Here is an 18,796-nt window from a genome sequence, read left to right as displayed (position 1 = left end):
TCCATTCTATTTCACTCTGTCCCGTTCAATCAAAGGTTTGTTCTATCTTCATTAGTGTTCATTAGTGAGGCGATCCTAAATTTCTATCTCGTCCTGATTAATGACGAATTGGTGGGCTAAACTCGTCAATTTTTGTTTTTTCTTTAAATTATTAAATATTAAAAAATATATAATTTCAAAACATTTTAATAAATTTATAATTTCTAAAGACAAAAAACTTATAATTTTTAAATTTATAAACATTAAAGTCTTTTTAATTATAAGTATTTAACAAACATAATCATTAACCTAATTATAAGTATTTAACAAACATAATCATTAACCAAATTTTTTCAAGCAAAATCATAGAATGGCGGCCTCTGCAGGTAAGCCAGACCCATCTTGCCAAAACCTGTGAGTTAGGCGAGCTAAGCGGACTTTTTTATTATGACGATCTCAAATTTCTAACCTAATCCGCCTTTTTTAACAAGTTACGTGGACCGATCCGGCGGATTTCGGCCCGTTTACCGCCCCTAATTCTGTCATTCCGCTGTTCTCTATCCTTTCTCTGGCTTTCCTCTCTTCTGTGTATTCTTCTCATATGAACCTTCTCTTATTATCCCGATACTCATGCTTGATGCGGATGACCTGAATATTCAACCTCTCCACTCCACTATCAGACTTAATTAGTGCTTTAGTCATACTCTTCTTTTACTTGTTTAATTTCATCACTGTTACATTTGAGTTTTCTTTGCTTTTTTATTCTGTACTTGGTACCAGATTTTATACTTAATACATACCTGAGTTTATCACCTTTTCATTGCTCATATGAGATAATGGCATTAGGCTTCATATCTGTTAACATTTTTCATTTAAATAAATTTGTTAGTTGATTTGATACCATGAATTGAAATCAATCGACACTCATATGTCATATCTATTCTGTTAGACTTTTTTTCCCCTCTGTTTCTTTTTACTTGTTTCTAAATCCTATATAAGGAATAAAAAGAGATGAGTCAAAGAAACAGAGAAGTGTTGAGAGATTTATCTTTTTAGATGTACAAATATATTATTGCAGCTCCTTAATCCAAAGAGTTGGAGCGCCTTATCCTCAAGCTGAAAATTTAGATAAAAAAAAGAGGCTGTAACAAAGAGGTAGATTCAAAATTTATTTAACAATAACACGAGTAATTATTACCACTCAAGTTTTCTAGTATATAACAACAGAAAATTAAAAATCCTTCCAGAAAAATATGAGCACACAATCCAATCAAGCATACAAACTTTCTTTTCAAACTTTTTGTTCAAGATCAGAGGGTTCCCTGTTGGCCATGGCAACAGCTCGAAACTTGGCTAAGAAGAATCCCAAGGAGTGACCAAGAATAGCAGCTATGAAGATTCCTCCATTGAAGGACATGACAGCAAGCATGACCAAGTAGATGAAGCTGATTCGGAAGAAGTACACAACGGCCTGAGCCGTTACCCCAGAAGCCGGTCTAGCCCCGCGCCGTATTGGCGGCTGGTTGGAGAGAATCTCAATTGCCATTGATAAGAAGAACACAAAGAAGAGTGCCAATGTGTACATGCCACCACTTTTTGGCCAGCCAGAGAAAAGTACAGTACCATGTTTCCCCCAATAGAAGCTCATCTGCATATTTGGCATATTTGGCATTTCTTGCATCGTTTCTTGGTTTGGTGGTGACATATTCAGAATTCACACTCACTTTGACTGAGACAAAGGGAGAGAGATGTTGAGATTGCAAGATTGGTTTGCAGGGTTTACCTTCTATTAATAAAAAGAGTAAGGAAATGTCCAAGGAGCAAGAAATATTTTATCCTAAAATATGGACAATTTACATAAATAAAATATTTGGAGATATAAATATAACTTTTTAATTCTATTGTATTTAAAAAGGTCTGACTAATAATATTTTAGTTGTAAGTTTTCTATCTATTTTTTTTATAAATTTATGTTTCTTGATGCAGTTTACTATTTTATTTTATTTGTTCATAAACTGCTATACCCTGTAATAATTTATGCTTTGTGTGAGTTTGAAGGTAAATCACAATTATGAGAATCATAAACTGTATAGACTGCTGTAGTTTATATAGAGTTGAATTAAAAAATTGTGTTCGTATAAATTTGATCTCCAAATTTTTATTTATATAAATTACGCGTATAATATTGTAAGTATATGATTATAAATATTTATTTTTTTTATAATAATGTTTAACACAAAAAAAATTAGATACTAAATCAATTATTTGTATAGAATATATATTAAAATATAAAATACACATTAAAAATAAATTAAACATTAAACAACACGTATATTTATATATAAATATATATAATAATTGATTTAATAGTTAATTTTTTGTGCATAATATTTTTAAATTTTTAACATGTTTAATTTGAGTTGAATAACTTTGCATAAAACTATTTTATGTGCCAAAAATGAGAAATGTTATTTGTACTATTAAAATTATATTTCAAGTTTAGGTACCTAATTTATAATTTTACTGATTAAATCATAATTTCCAGTAATATTTTTTTATACACAAGTTTTAGGTGGATCTTGTATGAGTCAATTTACTAGGATTAAAATATATGACGAAAAAAGTTTCACAACAATAAAAAATTCAAATAAATATTAATTTAAGTGTAAATAGTATATTACTTTCATCCAATTAAAAGGAGGGAAGAACCAATGATAATATATGATGACAAAAGCTGAGAGTAACATGAACATGGTTAGCTGTGTATTTTTGTTTTAAGTTCCTAGCTGGTGCAATATTTTGTTCATATCTTTGCTGTCGTTAATCACGGAGTTCACATCAGTCCATTTTTTCTTTTTATATGGATTGGATTCCAATTAAACAAATATAGGAACGACAAGATGTTTTCACTATAATTGCATAGTAAAATATCGGTTACATCATTCAATGAAGCCATAGTGTGTTTCCTAGAACTGAGTGACAGATTTTATCGTCTTCTATTACTAAGTTGCTCGGGTGTTACCTTGATGGAAAGTAGTGTTGACTAGGACCGGAGAATTTGTGAGGAAGTGACAGCAAGATTGTCTGGCGGGGATTTGCAAAAGAACTCTGACGCTTAAATTAATGGAGTTTCCAATGAGGTGAGGGTGATACAAATGCATTGAGTTGTATATGGGGAGCACATTGCTCCCTATTATACAGAGGCATGCTTGGTGGCAAAGTCAGATAGTATTCGGATTTCCGAAGATTATCCTCTTATTTTTTAATTTAAATTTTTTAAATTTTAAATTTTATTTTAAAAAGTAAAGTATAACTATAATCTATTATCATTTATTTTATAAGTGAGACAAAAAAAAACATAAAAAAAAAATATTCAATGATAGAAAAATTTTACTTTATTCTTTAAAGTGAAAATCTAAAATTTAGAGAATTTAAATTCTTTATATTCATCGAGTTCTTGTAAGCAAGATTTTAGAATTGGATCCGTCATCAAACTGCTTTAATTATTAGTTTATTAGTTCAACCAGTCTAACCGATAGTTTAATTGTAAAAATCACTTTAAAATAAAATAATAAATAAACATCTTAAAATATAATTATAGTCTAATATAAATCTTAAAATATTTTTAAAATTGAAAACACTAAATAAAATATTATCAACCTAATCCATATGATCTTATCAAAATACAAACTTAAAAGTTAAATCGTAAAAAAATATCTAAATATTAAATGTCAACATAAAATTTATCAATTATCAAATGCATTGTTATAAAGAGGATTAAGATTGACAGCATCATTTGAAATAGGAGAATTAGGATTGAGAGACAAGTTATTATTCACAGATGCATTATTATCAATAATTGTTTCTTAATTAATACTATCATCCATAACTGAAATTAATAAATCATTCACAAAATTAAAAACATCATAGCACAATCATAAATAAAAAATTATCATTAAGCACCAAATAGAACATTTAGCAACAAAAACACCGTTACCAACAGTATTTAGCAACAAAAATTGTTATTCAGCAACAAACAGGGTATCCAGCAACAAAAATAATCAGTCAGCAATAAATAACATTTGATTTAATTTTTACTTTTAGCATTCAACAACAAATATTACAAAATAGCAACAAGTAATTTCTAACACCGTAAACCTAAAATCAATAAAGCTAAACAAAAATTTCAATAATGATTTAATTTCTATTTTAGCAGCAGCAAAAAAAATTTCAACAAAAATGTTAGGAATTAAAAAAAGAGCAACAACACAAAATCAATTATTTGATTTTCATTACAAAATAGTAACTAATAATCACATTAAACGTCTAAACCTGCAACCAACAACCAATAATTACAAAACAGCAATAAATATTACAAAACATTACAAAACAGTAACTAGTAATCACACTAAACCTACAATTATCAACTAGCAATTACAAAACAGCAACAAACATTATATATTTGATCAACTATTATATATGTAACAAAAAATATAAAAGAAATTAACTCATAAAAAGGTTTATCAGATAAAATATATAAATAATAAATTGAAAACAAATTATATATTTGATCTCATACATGCAATACACTTTTTAAATTAGATCATATCCATTTAATAACTCTAATATATCAAAATAATTATACCATGTATTCATATATCTCTATACTGTTAGCAATAATTGTAAAATTCGGTTAATTAATGACTAATTAATCCATAAATTAGAATTTATTCTAGAAATGCCAAAAATATTATTTTTATGGATTAATATGATAGATGAGATTGAAACGAGAATTTCGATACCAATTTTATAGAAATCAGTCCAAAATTGGACCGAACGGGCTAAACCAGACCAACCGAACCCATATTGGGCCCTTGACCCAACCTAACTAAACCTAAAACCCTAAAAACAGCACTCTCTTTCCTCTCGAAACCCTCCAACTCGCTGGAAATGGTATGAGAAAGGGGAAGAACACTCTTCCAAGGTTCTAACCCTCACTTGATCTTCAAACCACCATAACTTTTGATTCGGAGCTCCGATTGCCGCATCGTTTGTGGCCACGCGTTCACCGCAACGAGCTCAAAACCCACTACTTTGTTCTTGTGGTAAGCCATGATTTTAGTTCAGTTTCTCAGCCCTTAAATTCAAATTTTTGGGTAAAAAGTATTGAGATTTTGGGCTCTTTAATGTTATAGGATCCAACTAGCTTGAAGGAGAAGCTTAATATTGTCTCCTTGATCCTTGGGTGTGGTAAGATTCTCAACTCTAGTGAAATTTGTTGGTTTATGATGTTTGGGTATTGAGTTGTTGTGTTTGGATGTGATAATTGTGGTTTAGGAAGTGTATATATGTGTGTTGGAGCTTGATTGAGGTTTTGGAAAGTTTGGAAAAGGGTTTTAGTGTACTAAAATCTGTTCTTGGAGGTGTTGAAGCCTTGAGAGCTTGTGGAAAAGTGATTTGGAAGTGCTCCGGGTTGAGCGGGGAAAACGGCTAAGGTATGGTCTCGGTTTTCTGTATCTAAAATGTAATGTGTTGTTGAATGATTGGGATATATTGTGTGGTCATATATGTGATTATAAATATTGATGTTTTGATGGTATGATGCATGAGAGATATGCATGTTTTGATTGATGATTGATTGAGGTTGAATTGTGGGTAAAACCATGTTGATGGTGAGGATGATATTGATTATATATAATGATGGTTGATTGGAAATGGTGTGGTTGGAAATTAGGATGAGGAAGAATATATGACATGAAAATGTGTTTGAAATTGAGTTATTTGAGTGAGATGGGTTAAAATGGTGGGATGGTGGTTTGTAAATTTGATAAACATGTTAATGTATGAGTTGAGGAGGCTTGAGGTTGATTTTTGGCATGTTTTGGTTGATTTCAAAAAGGGTTGAAATTGGTTTGTTTGAAAATGGCACTTTGCGATTTTGTATGAAAATGTGGTTTTTGGGCATACTTTGACGGAGCATAACTTGGACTCCGGATCCCCGATCTGTGCCAAACTTGTTTAAAAATAAAATTGGATCCGGGATATTTATGCCGTTTGAAGAACGGATGAAAAATGATTTGAAACGGAGAAGTTATGCCCGTTGGAAGATTGGGGTTTGAAACTGTGAATTCTGCAGCATTTAACTTAGTAAAATTTTTGGCAGATCGCACTCCCACGCGTACGCGTGGCCGATGCGCACACGTCGTTTTCAAATATTCACTACCCACGCGTGCGCCTAGCCGACGCGTACTCGTCGATGTGCTGATTCAATTGCCCAGCCAAATTTTCCGAGAGTTGTGCGGGAATTGCGCTGGTTTTGTGCGTGGGGCATAAAACACACCCACGCGTACGCGTGGCTGACGCACAGGTGTCACTTTACTTTTCTCCCATCCATGCGTGCACGTGGGCGATGCATACGCGTCACTATAACTTTTGGCTTTCCACGCGTGCGCGTGGGTGACGTGCACGCGTGACCCCGTTTTCACTTCAAGATTGATTTTTGAGTTTTCAAAGCCAAATTTCAGACTTTTAAGCCTCCGATCTCACCCGTTATGTCATAAATCCTTATGATATGCCTAGCAATGGGAAAGACCTAGGAAATGTGATAACCTGTGAATGAAGAAAGGGGAGAATTAATGATCAATGATGATCAAAGATGATTGTATGAGATACGGATGATGGTGGTGGAAGTGCTTTATATGCCATGAGCTGAAAGGCTTTAATTGTTAATAAATTGGCTGGTTATGGATTGAATTATGAGTCGGATTGCTGAGTTATTATCGAATTATGGCTGAGCCATTATTGAATTATGGCTGAGTATGATTGCATATATGCTTATTGAATTAAATGTGAATGCTGCATTTCCACTATCTGAGATGCGAGTTTTCCTGGGAGAAAGCAGTGGCTAGCCACCACGTGCTCTAGGTGGAGACTTGATACTCTGCTGACCCTATGTCGTAAGTGTGGCTGGACACTGAAAGTTTCGGATGAGCTCGCCCCCGTGAATATACACCAGTGAGGGTGTTGGATATGAATTATGATTTATGTTGTGAATAACTCGAGTTGGGGATGCATGACAGAGGGACAGTCCAATAGTTAGCTACCAGGACTTGTCGGATTGGCTTTATAACCGACAGATGAGACTCAACAGCCATTATGACAGGCATACATCATATGCATATTATGTGAAATGTTTGGAATTGCCTAATTGATTGCATATTACTTGCTAATTGTCTAAATGCTGTATCTGTTCCCTATTTGTATATCTTCTTGTCTGATATAATTGTGTTTGCCATATTATATTACTGCTGGTGGTTGGGAGGTCTGAAGGATTTGGAAAGGGAAGTATTAGTTAGACTGAAGATCTTTAGTTAGTTACCATTTATGGTTTAATCTGTTTATAAGCTTTGAATTATCTGTTGGAAGTTCTAGGATTGCCTTCGGCTTTCCCAGGACATTACATGTTAGATATGTGGCACTGTTACCATACTGAGAACCTCTGGTTCTCACCCATGTGGATTTTGTGATTTTCAAATGCAGGTCGTGAGGCTTCTCGCTGAGGCATGCTGGAGACTTCTGAATTAGCGAAGATCCTTGGTTCTCGGGACTTTCCTTTGGTTTTATGTTTTCACGTAGATACTTATTATCTCCACTAAATAAATACATACTATGTTGACTCCTCTTAGAGGTTATTTTGGAGAACAGGTTTTGTAATTCATCTTTTGGGTTTCTTTTGGGTTCTTTACTTTATATATACATGTATATACTTCTATGCTCGGACCGGTTATCTTCGCAACCGAATCTTGAGTTTTGATATTCGTGTTTTTGGCACTCTTCTGTATATATTCTCGCGTTAGCTTATTCCTTTATCCGTTACGTTATGTTATCGATTGGAGTGTTGCGCTTTTCAATTTACGATTTTGTTTTACCCCATTTTCTTCAAAGGTTCCTAGTTATAAACGGTGTTCCCACTACTACGTATACTAAATTTTATTTTAGAGGTAGTAATACCTTGCCATCTCTGTTTTATGACTTAAGCATAAGACTCTGTATGGTAGGGTATTACAGTAGTAATTACTACTCTACCTACCTTGGCTTTGATTTAAATTTAGCCATGTATACTTAAACATCTTTAAGAAAAAAGGACCACATTAATTACTTTTGAATAAATATTTAAAAAGTATACAAAAAAAATTAGAATAAAATTTGATTTTTAGATTTTTATAAAAAAATATAGTTATTTACAATAAAATTTTCGAAAAAATTTTTTCACTTGACATAAAAATGACCAAATTTAAGAATGAAAAAATCTTATTTTTTAATCATGATTGAAAAAATTTGCATCAAAATTTGATCTCTAAAGTTATTTTTCAAAAAATATATATCTAGTTTTTTTGTCCCATTTTTAAATCTTTCGAAGACTTATTTGTTGTTATTATCATCTTTTGGGGTTTGTTTTGTTATCTATGCAAATTTTCGGGTACCATTTTAGTAGTTTACTCCTTTCTGGAGGTATTGAAGGAATTGAAATTTTGTATCTCAAAACTGAAATTTTAATTCCATTCTCTAACCACCAAACACAATACTTAGTCTTAATTCTAGTTCCAGTCTTTGAAAACAAACACTACCTTAGGGTACAAGTTATCTAAATCCTTATTTGTTTTAGAGTAAAGTGATACTTAGATTCTTGAAGTTTTAGATTTGGGACTAATTAGTTTTTGAAAAGAATAAAATTCTAATTTAGTCCTCCACGATAGCAAACGGTAGACACATTATGTTCCTCTATTAATTTATCATGTAAAACTTAACAGTTATGCTTATATGTACCGTTAACTACTGTGGCGTATCTATTTATGAAAGATTGTTATGTAGATAACAATTTTTAGAGTGAAACTTCACTTGTTTTAATAGGATTCATAATAAAGAGAGCAGTTGATAAATGTTATATGAAATTCAAAAGATAATAAATGCTTCATTATCCAAAACTATATCATTTTCATACTCATGTGACAGCAATAGGACACGCATCACTGTATATAACAAAATACATAGATAATTTCGTTTCGTTTTGTACTATTTATTGACAAAAGACATATATGTCCACTATTTACTATCATGAAGGACCTAACACTACAAAAAACGTCTATGGTCACGGTGAAAAACCGTGACTATAGTGAGTGAAAAGGGTGACCATAGGTCTATGGTCACGGTTTTTCACTGTGGCCTATTCTGCCATGGCCATAGACCTATGGTCGTGATTTTTTTATCTATGATCACGGTTTCTATGGTCACGCTTGCAGTGATCAAATTATGACACTTCATGCCACGTTTTTTTACTGTGACCATAGGTTACTTTATGGTCACGCGTAAAAATCGTGACCATAGCTTACTCTATGGTCACCCCTTTATTAAATCTGTGACCATAGCCTAATATATAGTCAAGGTTTTAGCGTGACCATAGCTTATCTATGGTCACCCTTTTATAAAACCGTGACCATAGTTTACTCTATGGTCACCCTTGTTTTATACCGTGACCATAGCCTAATCTATGGTCACAATTTTAGCGTGACAATAGATATCTATGGTCACACTACCTTAAAACCGTGACCATAACTTAATCTATGGTCACTCTTTTGTAAAAACTGTGACTATAACCTTATCTATGGTCACGGTTTTTTTCGTGATCATAGCTTATTTATGGTCACCCCTCTTTAAAACCGTGACCATAGCCTTATCTATGGTCACAGTTTTAGCTTATCTATGGTCACCATTCTTTAAAACCGTGACCATAGCCTTATCTATGGTCACGATTTTTACCGTGACCATAGCTTATCTATGGTGACCTTATTTTAAAACCGTGACCATAGCCTACTCTATTTTATGATATTTATTTTTTTTAAAGCATAATCGCATCCCAAATTTATGATAATCACAAAATAAGTCTAAAATAAGAAATTCAAAAAATCTAGATCATAAAATTTATATTATAAGCTAGATATGATTTTAGTCCAAAAAACATAAATCAAAATACAATATAATTTATCCATTACATATAATACTGGATCAAGTCTGTTTACAAAAAGCACAGAACACATCAAAATATTATATTTAGATAACTGATGAGTCCATATTTGAGGATGAATTTTAGCTTAATTTGGATGGATTTCATCATATGAACTCACACTTAATCACCAAAATAGCATACTTTTGTGTTTGATCCCTAAATTGAATCTAAATGTGAAAACATGCGTTTTTGTGCTCAAATTTAGTAATTTAATTCCACTCTTATTTCATTTGATGCCGTGATATATTTGTTGAGTGATTTCAGGTCATAGAGGCATGAATGGCTTGGTAAAAGTGGAAGAGAAGCATGAAATTGGGAGAAAACATGAAGAAAACAAAGGAGAAAAGCATTTCAGAGTGTGCCCAAGTACACTTTCTGTGCCTACGCACAAGGGTCAAAATCAGCACCTATGCCCACGCACAACCCTGTGCGTACGCACAGGTGAAAAATCAGCAAGTGTGCGTACGCACACATCTGTGTGTACACACAAGTCCCTGCGCGTGACTTCATTAAAAAGTCACGTGGCTCGCGATTTGGGGCTTTTCTGGCCCAATTTTGGAAGGCTGAAGGCTGAATTGAAGTGCTATATCAAGGGAGCTTCAACACATATCAAGGCATTAGGTTTTATTAGTACTTAGAACTTTATTTTTACACTTTTTCATATAGTACGAGTAGGAGTAGTGTAGATTAGGGAGAGCTCTCTTAGGATTTTAATTAGGGTTCATTGTCGCATTTTATAGCAAGTTTGATCTTAGATTTTTGTCTCTTTAATTGTAAGTACTCTCAATTTCCTCTTTAATTACAATACTTTTGTTATTTTATTTTATGGTTCAAGTTACTTTGTTAATATATGCAATTTTAGTTTCTTGAAGTTTTGATTAATGAATTTAGTGTTTTATTCTTTCTTTATGTTTGATTGAATGTTAATTGTTGATATTGTGAATAGTTTGGTCATAGTTTTTATTTTTCCTTTACAATTTCTTATGTTTTGGTTTTATGCCCACTAAGAGTTTGTGAAAATGCCACTTGGTAATTTTGAGTAGATTTTCACACCTTGACTTGGGATTTGAGATCTTAGGATACTAGAGTCATAATGTCCGACATTTAGTGGTAATTCTTGGGTAGTTAGTTAACTCTTGTTTCCATTGACGCTAGCTTTTTACCAACTAGTTTGGTAAGTTAGCTAGGACTTATGAATTAAGGTCAATTATGCTTGCTTGACTTACTCCTCGATATTAGGGGTAGACTAAGCGAGATTGACTCATCATAGTTGCCATAGTTGTGGTTATGGTGATGATAGGATTCCTTGGATCCTCATTCCCAAGTTAAGGCTCTTTCATGCATTTATAGCATTTTCACTAGTTTTGACCTTATTTCCCTTTTTATTGCATTAATTTCCAATTTTGATCATCTCTTAGTTCTTTTAATCCTTCGTTCGTTGATTTCAAAACCCCTTTTCCTCATAATCGAAAGCATAACATTTCAATTGCATTCCAAGGGAAGACGACCCGAGGTTGAATTACTCTCGATCTCAGTTTATGTTTTGTATTTGAATATCTAAATTTTAGTGTTGAGAGTTAGTGTTGATTTGGCTATACTTACAATGAAGTAATCTTTTTTTAAGATATATATATATATATATGAATGAGACCCATCCTATCTCATATTGCTATGAAAAATATTTTTTTCATATCATGTCCTTCGAAAAATTTAGGGGCCAACAGATTTTGTGATTTTTAGCCATCAATGATGTTTTTAATGGTATGAGATTGCATTTAATGGTGTAGAATCATTCAATTTCCTTTTGATGGTTAAGCGCTGGCTAGAATTTAACAAAAGTGCTGACCCCCTAGCACTCCTCCATGTCCTCCTGGTAGCAAAAGAAATAAATATGTTAGAATAGAGAACATTGTACACCTGAAATTAAAATTAAAAGTATTTTATTTAATTTTTTTATTTATAAAATAAAATTTAAAATTTTAATATTTACTTTAAATTATATAAAATTCTCGTTAGTATTCAATTATTAAAATTTTAAAATTTTAAATATATAAAATACCCACAATCATAAAAAATATATAAAAATATTAATTAATTTAAATTCAAATTATCAAAATCTGATTTAGTTACAAAAATATACTTAATTAGGGTTAGGGTTAGGATTAGGACTAGGGTAGTATAAAAATTTTAATAAAATTAAAAGGTAGAATAGTAATTGAAAATTAATGATAATTTATTTAAATTATTTAAAAAAATAATATTTATTTGTCAATATTAATAGACCCTTTTAGGTCACCCCTAAAATCGTGACCATAGATATCTTCAGGTCGCTCCCAAACCTGTGATTATAGATTCTTTTGGGTTACCTTTTTAAAAAATCGTGACCATAGACTCTTTTAGGCCACTCCCAAAACCCTGACCATAGATACCTTTAGGTCATCCCCCAAAACCGTGATTATAGACCCTTTTAGGTCACCCCCAAAACCGTGACTATAGGCCTTTTTAGGTCACATTTTTTAAAAAAATCGTGACCATAAACCCTTTTAGACCACCCCCAAAACTGTGACCATAGACATGTTTAGGTCACCCTCCAAAACCGTGACTATAAACCCTTTTAGGTCACCCCCAAAACTGTGATCATGGACCCTTTTAATTAGGTCACCCCCAAACTATAACCATAGACCTTTTCAGGTCACCTTCTTTTAAAAAACCATGACCATAGACTCCTTTTAGGTCACCCCCCAAAACCATGGACATAGACATGTTTAGGTTATTCATCAAAACCGTGACCATAGACTCCTTTAGGTTACTCTTTTCTGAAAAATCGTGACCATAAACTCTTTTAAGTCACCCCAAAACCGTGATCATAGACCTTTTTAGGCCCTTTTTTTTAAAAACCGTGATCATAAATACTTATAGTCACAATTTTTTAAAAACCGTGACCATAATTTTTTTTGTCACGGTAAAAAATCGTAACCATAACTTTTTTATAATCACAGTTTTTTACTGTGACAAAAAAATTCGTAGCCATAGATCCAAAATATTATAATATAATTAGTACTTTTTTTTTCAAAGGACTAATTAGTGCTAAATCAAAATTATTGAAGATCTAATTATCATTTTACTCTTATATATAAAAATCTCTCGGATGTCTTTTTCCCCAATAAATCATTCGGTCTTAGAACGATTTATATGAGTATTTTTTCTCTAGTAAGTCGTTTTGCCTTAGAACGATTTATGTAATTTCCTTGTCCTTGGTAAATCGTTGTAACTAGCATATTTAGGACAAATAATACTGCTATTGGTTTAATTTATATGTGTGATTTATCCTAAATTTTCTATTAGAAAGTTGATCAAATTAAAATCATATTGATCAATTTAAAAACTAAAAGATCAAATTAATTAACGAGTAAAAACTTCGAAATCAAATTTAATTAATTGTTATCTCCTTAATTAACTGTACAAATATCAATAAGAAAAAAAAGTACAAATAACAACATATAAGCATGTAAGTGACTTAGAGAAAGCCTTTAGAACATAGAGCCTCTTTGTTTGCAATTTCGCATCGCAATTTCAATATACCAATCAATCGGTAAACCGTTATAGACGAACAGCGTGTTATGTAACAATTTCAATTACTACGCTTGTTTTACAAGAAGTTTTAGTCTATATATATGAATTATTTTAGTTTATGTTTAATTTAATAAAATTTAAAATAATTTATTTTGGTTATTATCGTTAAATTGCACCATTAAATTTGGCTTAAAAAGTTAAAATATTAATGAGTTAAGATGACTCGCATCAGTACTTTACGAAGTAACTTGATTAATAGCTAGACAAAAATATATAATCTTAAGTTTATGAATCAAAACCAAAAAGATTATAAAAATTAAAACTGAAACACAGGTATCCATAGAAAGAGAGAAAACCCACACTACTCAAGAATTTAACAAAAGCATAAAAAATGCACAGTTCGGAACGATATCCATCTCCATCAAACGGAAGCAATTGAAAGTTCCATTTACTGAACTCGCAAATCCAACGGCTTAGACGAGTCCGGTACAGCCGTCTTCCTTCTGAACGCTCGAGTACCGAAAATCAAGAACCCGATGACGTGGCCACCAATTGCGACGATAAAAACCCCACCGTTAAACGACATAACGGCCAGCATCACCAAGTAAGAGAGCCCGGAACGCACGCCGTATAGCCCCGTCTTCAATAGCCCCCCAACGACGTCGTTTGAGCCCCCTGGCTTGAGCTTCACTATGTTGGTGAACGAAAGCCACTCTACCAGCACCGCCATTGCGAACACCAGCATCAGCGCCACCACATACATGCCCACGCTGTCGCCCGGCCAGCACCGGAAAAGTATGTCTACCTTGTGGTCCCAATAGAAGCTGGTGTGGATCGGAATTCTTCTCCGGCCTAGCCGAGTCGCCACCGTGGAGTTATACGGTGCCGGCACGCCCTCTGCCGCGGTGATTGATGCCATTTTGAAGGGTATCTAGCTGCTATGAATTTTAATGTTACGTGACAAGGGGTTTAAGAAATTTTGTCTAACAGCATGTGTATATATATATATAATTCAACCTATGTAGGAATGAACGTAACATGCATGGTTCCTTTTTATTATTTATTATTTTATTAATTAATAATATAAAGTTTATATTTTACATGTATTATGCATATACGTAGCAAAATTTAGTGTCGGTTGAGGCATGACAGACAGAACACATCATAAAGATATTATTCTCGTTCATAAAAATTGTTCCATGATTCAAATGCAAGCAAGCAAGCAAGCAAGGGGGGTACTCGCTATAAAATGTAATATAATGTAACTTTTTGTGACGAAGACAACCGAAAAAGGGAAATTAAAGGAAAATAAGGCTATGTAAGAAGTAGCGCTTTAGTTGTAGCGTCTTAGGATTTTCAGCAGACTGGATCCTTTAATCAATTCATTACTTTTTCTCTACTCTTCATTTTATAGATACAACTTATTATGGGTGCATTTGAGAATTTTAATTTAAAAAGTTAATGTAGAATTCTTAGTTCTGAAAACCGAACCGGACCGGCCGGTTCAACCGGGTTAACCGGGAACCGGTCACGAGAGCGATTCGGTCAGTTTGAAAAACCGTGTAGCAAAAAACCGGACAAAAAACCGATCGAACCGGCGGTTAACCGGTGAACCGGAAGAACCGGTCGGTTTTTTAAAGCTTTTCCGGTTTGGACACCCCCTTCCAAACGTCGCCGTTTTAACCTTAAAAAAAAAAAAAATTTCTAATTCCTACCCCTGACGCAGCCCAGTCCCCCCAGTCTCGGTGTCCCACTCATTTCATCTCCTCTCTCAAAATTGAAAGAACAAAGAATGAAAGAAAAGATTCGAAGAACCCTAGCGGCGTAGCCCCAACCCCTGCAGCCCCCACAGCCCCGCAGAACCCACAGCCACCGCATCTCCTCTGCTCTGTTCGAGCGCTCTCTCTCTCTCTCTCTCTCTCTCTCTGTGTGTGTGTGTTTTCACCGTGTTGCGCCGTCATTCTCCTTCCTCTTCGCCGTCGGTAAGCACTGTGATAAATTGATAATAGCTAATTAGTTATGCTGTGTAGTTTTGTTAATAATTTTTGCTGTGTCCCCTTTCTCCTTTGTGGCCCTGTGTCCCTTTACTCCAACTAATAATTGTGTTGCTGGTTTTACTGTGGAGTTTTGTTACTTATAATTGAGCTCCCTCTGAATTATTTTTTTATTTTGCTGATTTTAGTACTTCATATGTTAGATTCGTCGGCTTCTATCATCTTCGTCGTTTGGCCTTCTGTGCTCTCCTGCGGTTTTTGAGTTCTTGGGTTTTGTTTTTTTCAATTAATTTTTTATCCAGTGAGGAATTTAGGGCAGATTTGAGTTCATAACTTCAGATGCAGAGTTCTTGTTTTGAGTTCTTCTGCTTTTCAATTTTTTTTATTTAGGGCAGATTTAATGATATGGATTAATCATTTTGTAATTCTGAATTTTACCGAATATAAGTTTGATAAAAGTTCAATTTTGGGACTCTGGTTTTTGAATTTTGCTATATAAGTTCAATTGTGCTCTATTGAATTCTGCTATATTGAATTTTGGTGAATTAACTGTATGAAATGCTGAATTTAATTATATTGAATGTTGTATGAATTGTATGAATTGATATAATCATCTGGATTTTGAATTGTTGTCATTCTGAATTTTGCTATAGTTTAATCACTTCATTGTTGTATCATCTGAATTTATCAAGTTTGAATTTTATCTAATTTTGGTGCATTTTATGTGCTTGATTTTTGTTATATTGTGTTGGTGGTGAAAGTATCTGAAAGTGATGCTTCTGAACCCCAGGAGGATGTCCCTCATGCATCTCCACCTGAAGATTGTAGAGAGAATGGTGAATGTGAAGATGGGAATGGAATGGCTCTTGATGAACCGTGCAACACAGCAGAGGAGCAGGTCAAGAGCAATGAAGAATGCAGCAGGGCAGGGGAGTCAATGAGTAATGCAGATGGAAAAGTTCAAAGGGAATTGAAGCCACCAAGAGCTCTAGAGGTTATAGATTGTTTTTTAAGTTTTGTGTTCCATTTACATAATTCATTTTGGTATAGGCATCATCATTGTAGATTTAATAGTTATTGGATAATTTTCTCTTCAATGCATTATGGAACTCCTGTTGTGTTTAATGTGTTTATATATTAAATTTTTAATAATTTTATTTAATATTTAATTAAACCGGTTGAACTCCGGTTGAACCCCGGTTGAACCAGTGAACCAGTAAACCAGCCACCTCACCGGTTCATTGACCGGTCCGGTTCTCGCAACCTTGGTAGAATTGCTTTAATTTATAGTGTATTATTTTCTTGAAAGTATAGTATAGTAAAGAAAGGGGAAATTATATAGATACATTTAGAAACAAGAGACTAAATTGGAAAAGGATTTGTGTATTATTGAATGTATTCAAGTTGTCTACTCAAGTTGTCTGGAATGATACAATATAGAAGGGTATTTATAGGTACTAAGAGAATCGTAATAATAAAGACGTAATATTCTATAATAAATATTTAGATCTACTAAATAATTCTAACTGATCCTAATTGATCCTAATTATATTCTAACATCTCCCCTCAAACCCAAGTGATAACTTGAGTTTGAAACTTATTTAAAATAATGAAATAAAGAGAAAAAAACTGCATAAACTGATAAAATAGGTGCAGACAGAACTGCCGGAAGGAAGCGCAGATGGAACTGCCGCTTGTCTGAAGGAAGCGCAGACGGAACTGCCGCTGTCTAAAGGAAGCGCAGACGAAACTGTCGGAAAGAAACGTAGACGGATCTGCCACAAGAAAACACAAACAAAACGCAGACGGAACTGTCACGAGAGAACGCAGATGGAACTGCCACGAGAGAACGCAGATGGAACTGTCACGAGAGAACGCAAACAGAACTTCCACGAGAGAACGCAGACAGAGCTGCCGAAAGAGAGCGAAAACTATATGATTTCTTCATGAGAATAGGTAAGCAACGGATGACAATGGTGTTTGATCATTCGACTCAAAAAAATACAAGATAGAGAAAATAGGCTAGTCGATGAGGTGAAAAAGCAACAAATGAGTGACAAAAGGAAAAGAAGAATGACATAGAAAAGAAATGTAAAAACTACGGTGATTTCACCGCAAGGAAAATAACCTATCTTCTTCAAGGAGGATACAATGACTCTGATACCATGTTAGAAACAAGAGACTAAACTGGAAAAAGAATTTGTGTATTATTGAATCTATTCAAGTTGTCTATTCAAATTGTCTACTCAAGTTGTCTGGAATGATACAATATAAAAGGGTATTTATAGGTACTAAGAGAATCGTAATAATAAAGACGTAATATTCTATAATAAATATTTAAATCTACTAAATAATTCTAACTGATCCTAATTGATCCTAATTATATTCTAACAGATACATCTATTTTCTTTCCTTGAGATTTTTCTTCTTTTAATATTATAGATGCTGTTCCTTTTAGATTTTGTAATATTATTTTATGTATCTACACAGGGCCGTAATATAAAGCAACTTCTATATAAAAAGTTATATAGTCTAAAATACATTACAAAAAATGTGTACCATTTACTCACAGTTTTTTGTATAATTAAGTGGTATACAACGATTTTTTTTAACTCATAAAATTTATCGATAATAAAATATATGTTAAATTTTTTAACAATTTTTTTCTCAATGTAAATCAGAAGGCGATTAACAAAAAATTCATCTTTCATTTTATTTCTGAGTCTATTCTTTACAATATTCATAACTGAAAAAGATCTCTCACTACAAAAAAGACGCTGAGAGCCGTCGGATTCAACGTCGATGGTTACTGGCAGATTTAGTGGCAGATTTTGCGTCGGATATAAGGTAGCTTAGATTTTCCAAAAATGTTTGCCGTCGGATTTTACATTCCAACTCTAAGTCGGATGTTGATTAGTAGCACGAAATATAGTTTTGTTGGCGCCACAGTTACTGACGAATTTACCGTCGATTTTTGCCGAAAGTAAATCGATTTAATAAAACGCTACGTTTCACCAATTTACCGTTGGAGTAATCTAACGGTACACTGATTTAAAATTCAAACGCGAACCCTTCCTCTCTCACTTGTCTGAATTCTCTCTCTCTCTCTCTCTCTCTCTCTCTCTCTCTCTCTCTGCCGTCGGAGGAAGTGTTGCCGACGTCGCTGTCACATGCTGGAGCCTAATGT

At 33.3% G+C, this 18,796-nt stretch overlaps 2 protein-coding genes across 2 annotated transcripts; both read right to left on the bottom strand.

Annotated features, from left to right (window-relative positions):
• Window positions 1–1,270: 1,270 nt before the first annotated feature.
• On the bottom strand, window positions 1,271–1,660 carry LOC112743572 (copper transporter 4). Its single transcript, XM_025792837.3, has one exon. The coding sequence runs from the start codon at window positions 1,658–1,660 to the stop codon at window positions 1,271–1,273; it is 390 nt and encodes a 129-aa protein (XP_025648622.2).
• Window positions 1,661–14,063: 12,403 nt separating this feature from the next.
• LOC112742809 (copper transporter 6-like) lies at window positions 14,064–14,534 on the bottom strand. The gene has a single exon (XM_025792046.3). It carries the CDS (start codon window positions 14,532–14,534, stop codon window positions 14,064–14,066), a length of 471 nt encoding a protein of 156 aa, XP_025647831.1.
• Between the last annotated feature and the right edge of the window lie 4,262 nt (window positions 14,535–18,796).

The sequence above is a fragment of the Arachis hypogaea genome, chromosome 14, assembly GCF_003086295.3.
Source record: "Arachis hypogaea cultivar Tifrunner chromosome 14, arahy.Tifrunner.gnm2.J5K5, whole genome shotgun sequence".
NCBI lineage: Eukaryota > Viridiplantae > Streptophyta > Magnoliopsida > Fabales > Fabaceae > Arachis > Arachis hypogaea.
The sequence above is the reverse complement of the archived record's forward strand: the minus strand, read 5'-3'. Positions and strand labels throughout refer to the sequence as shown.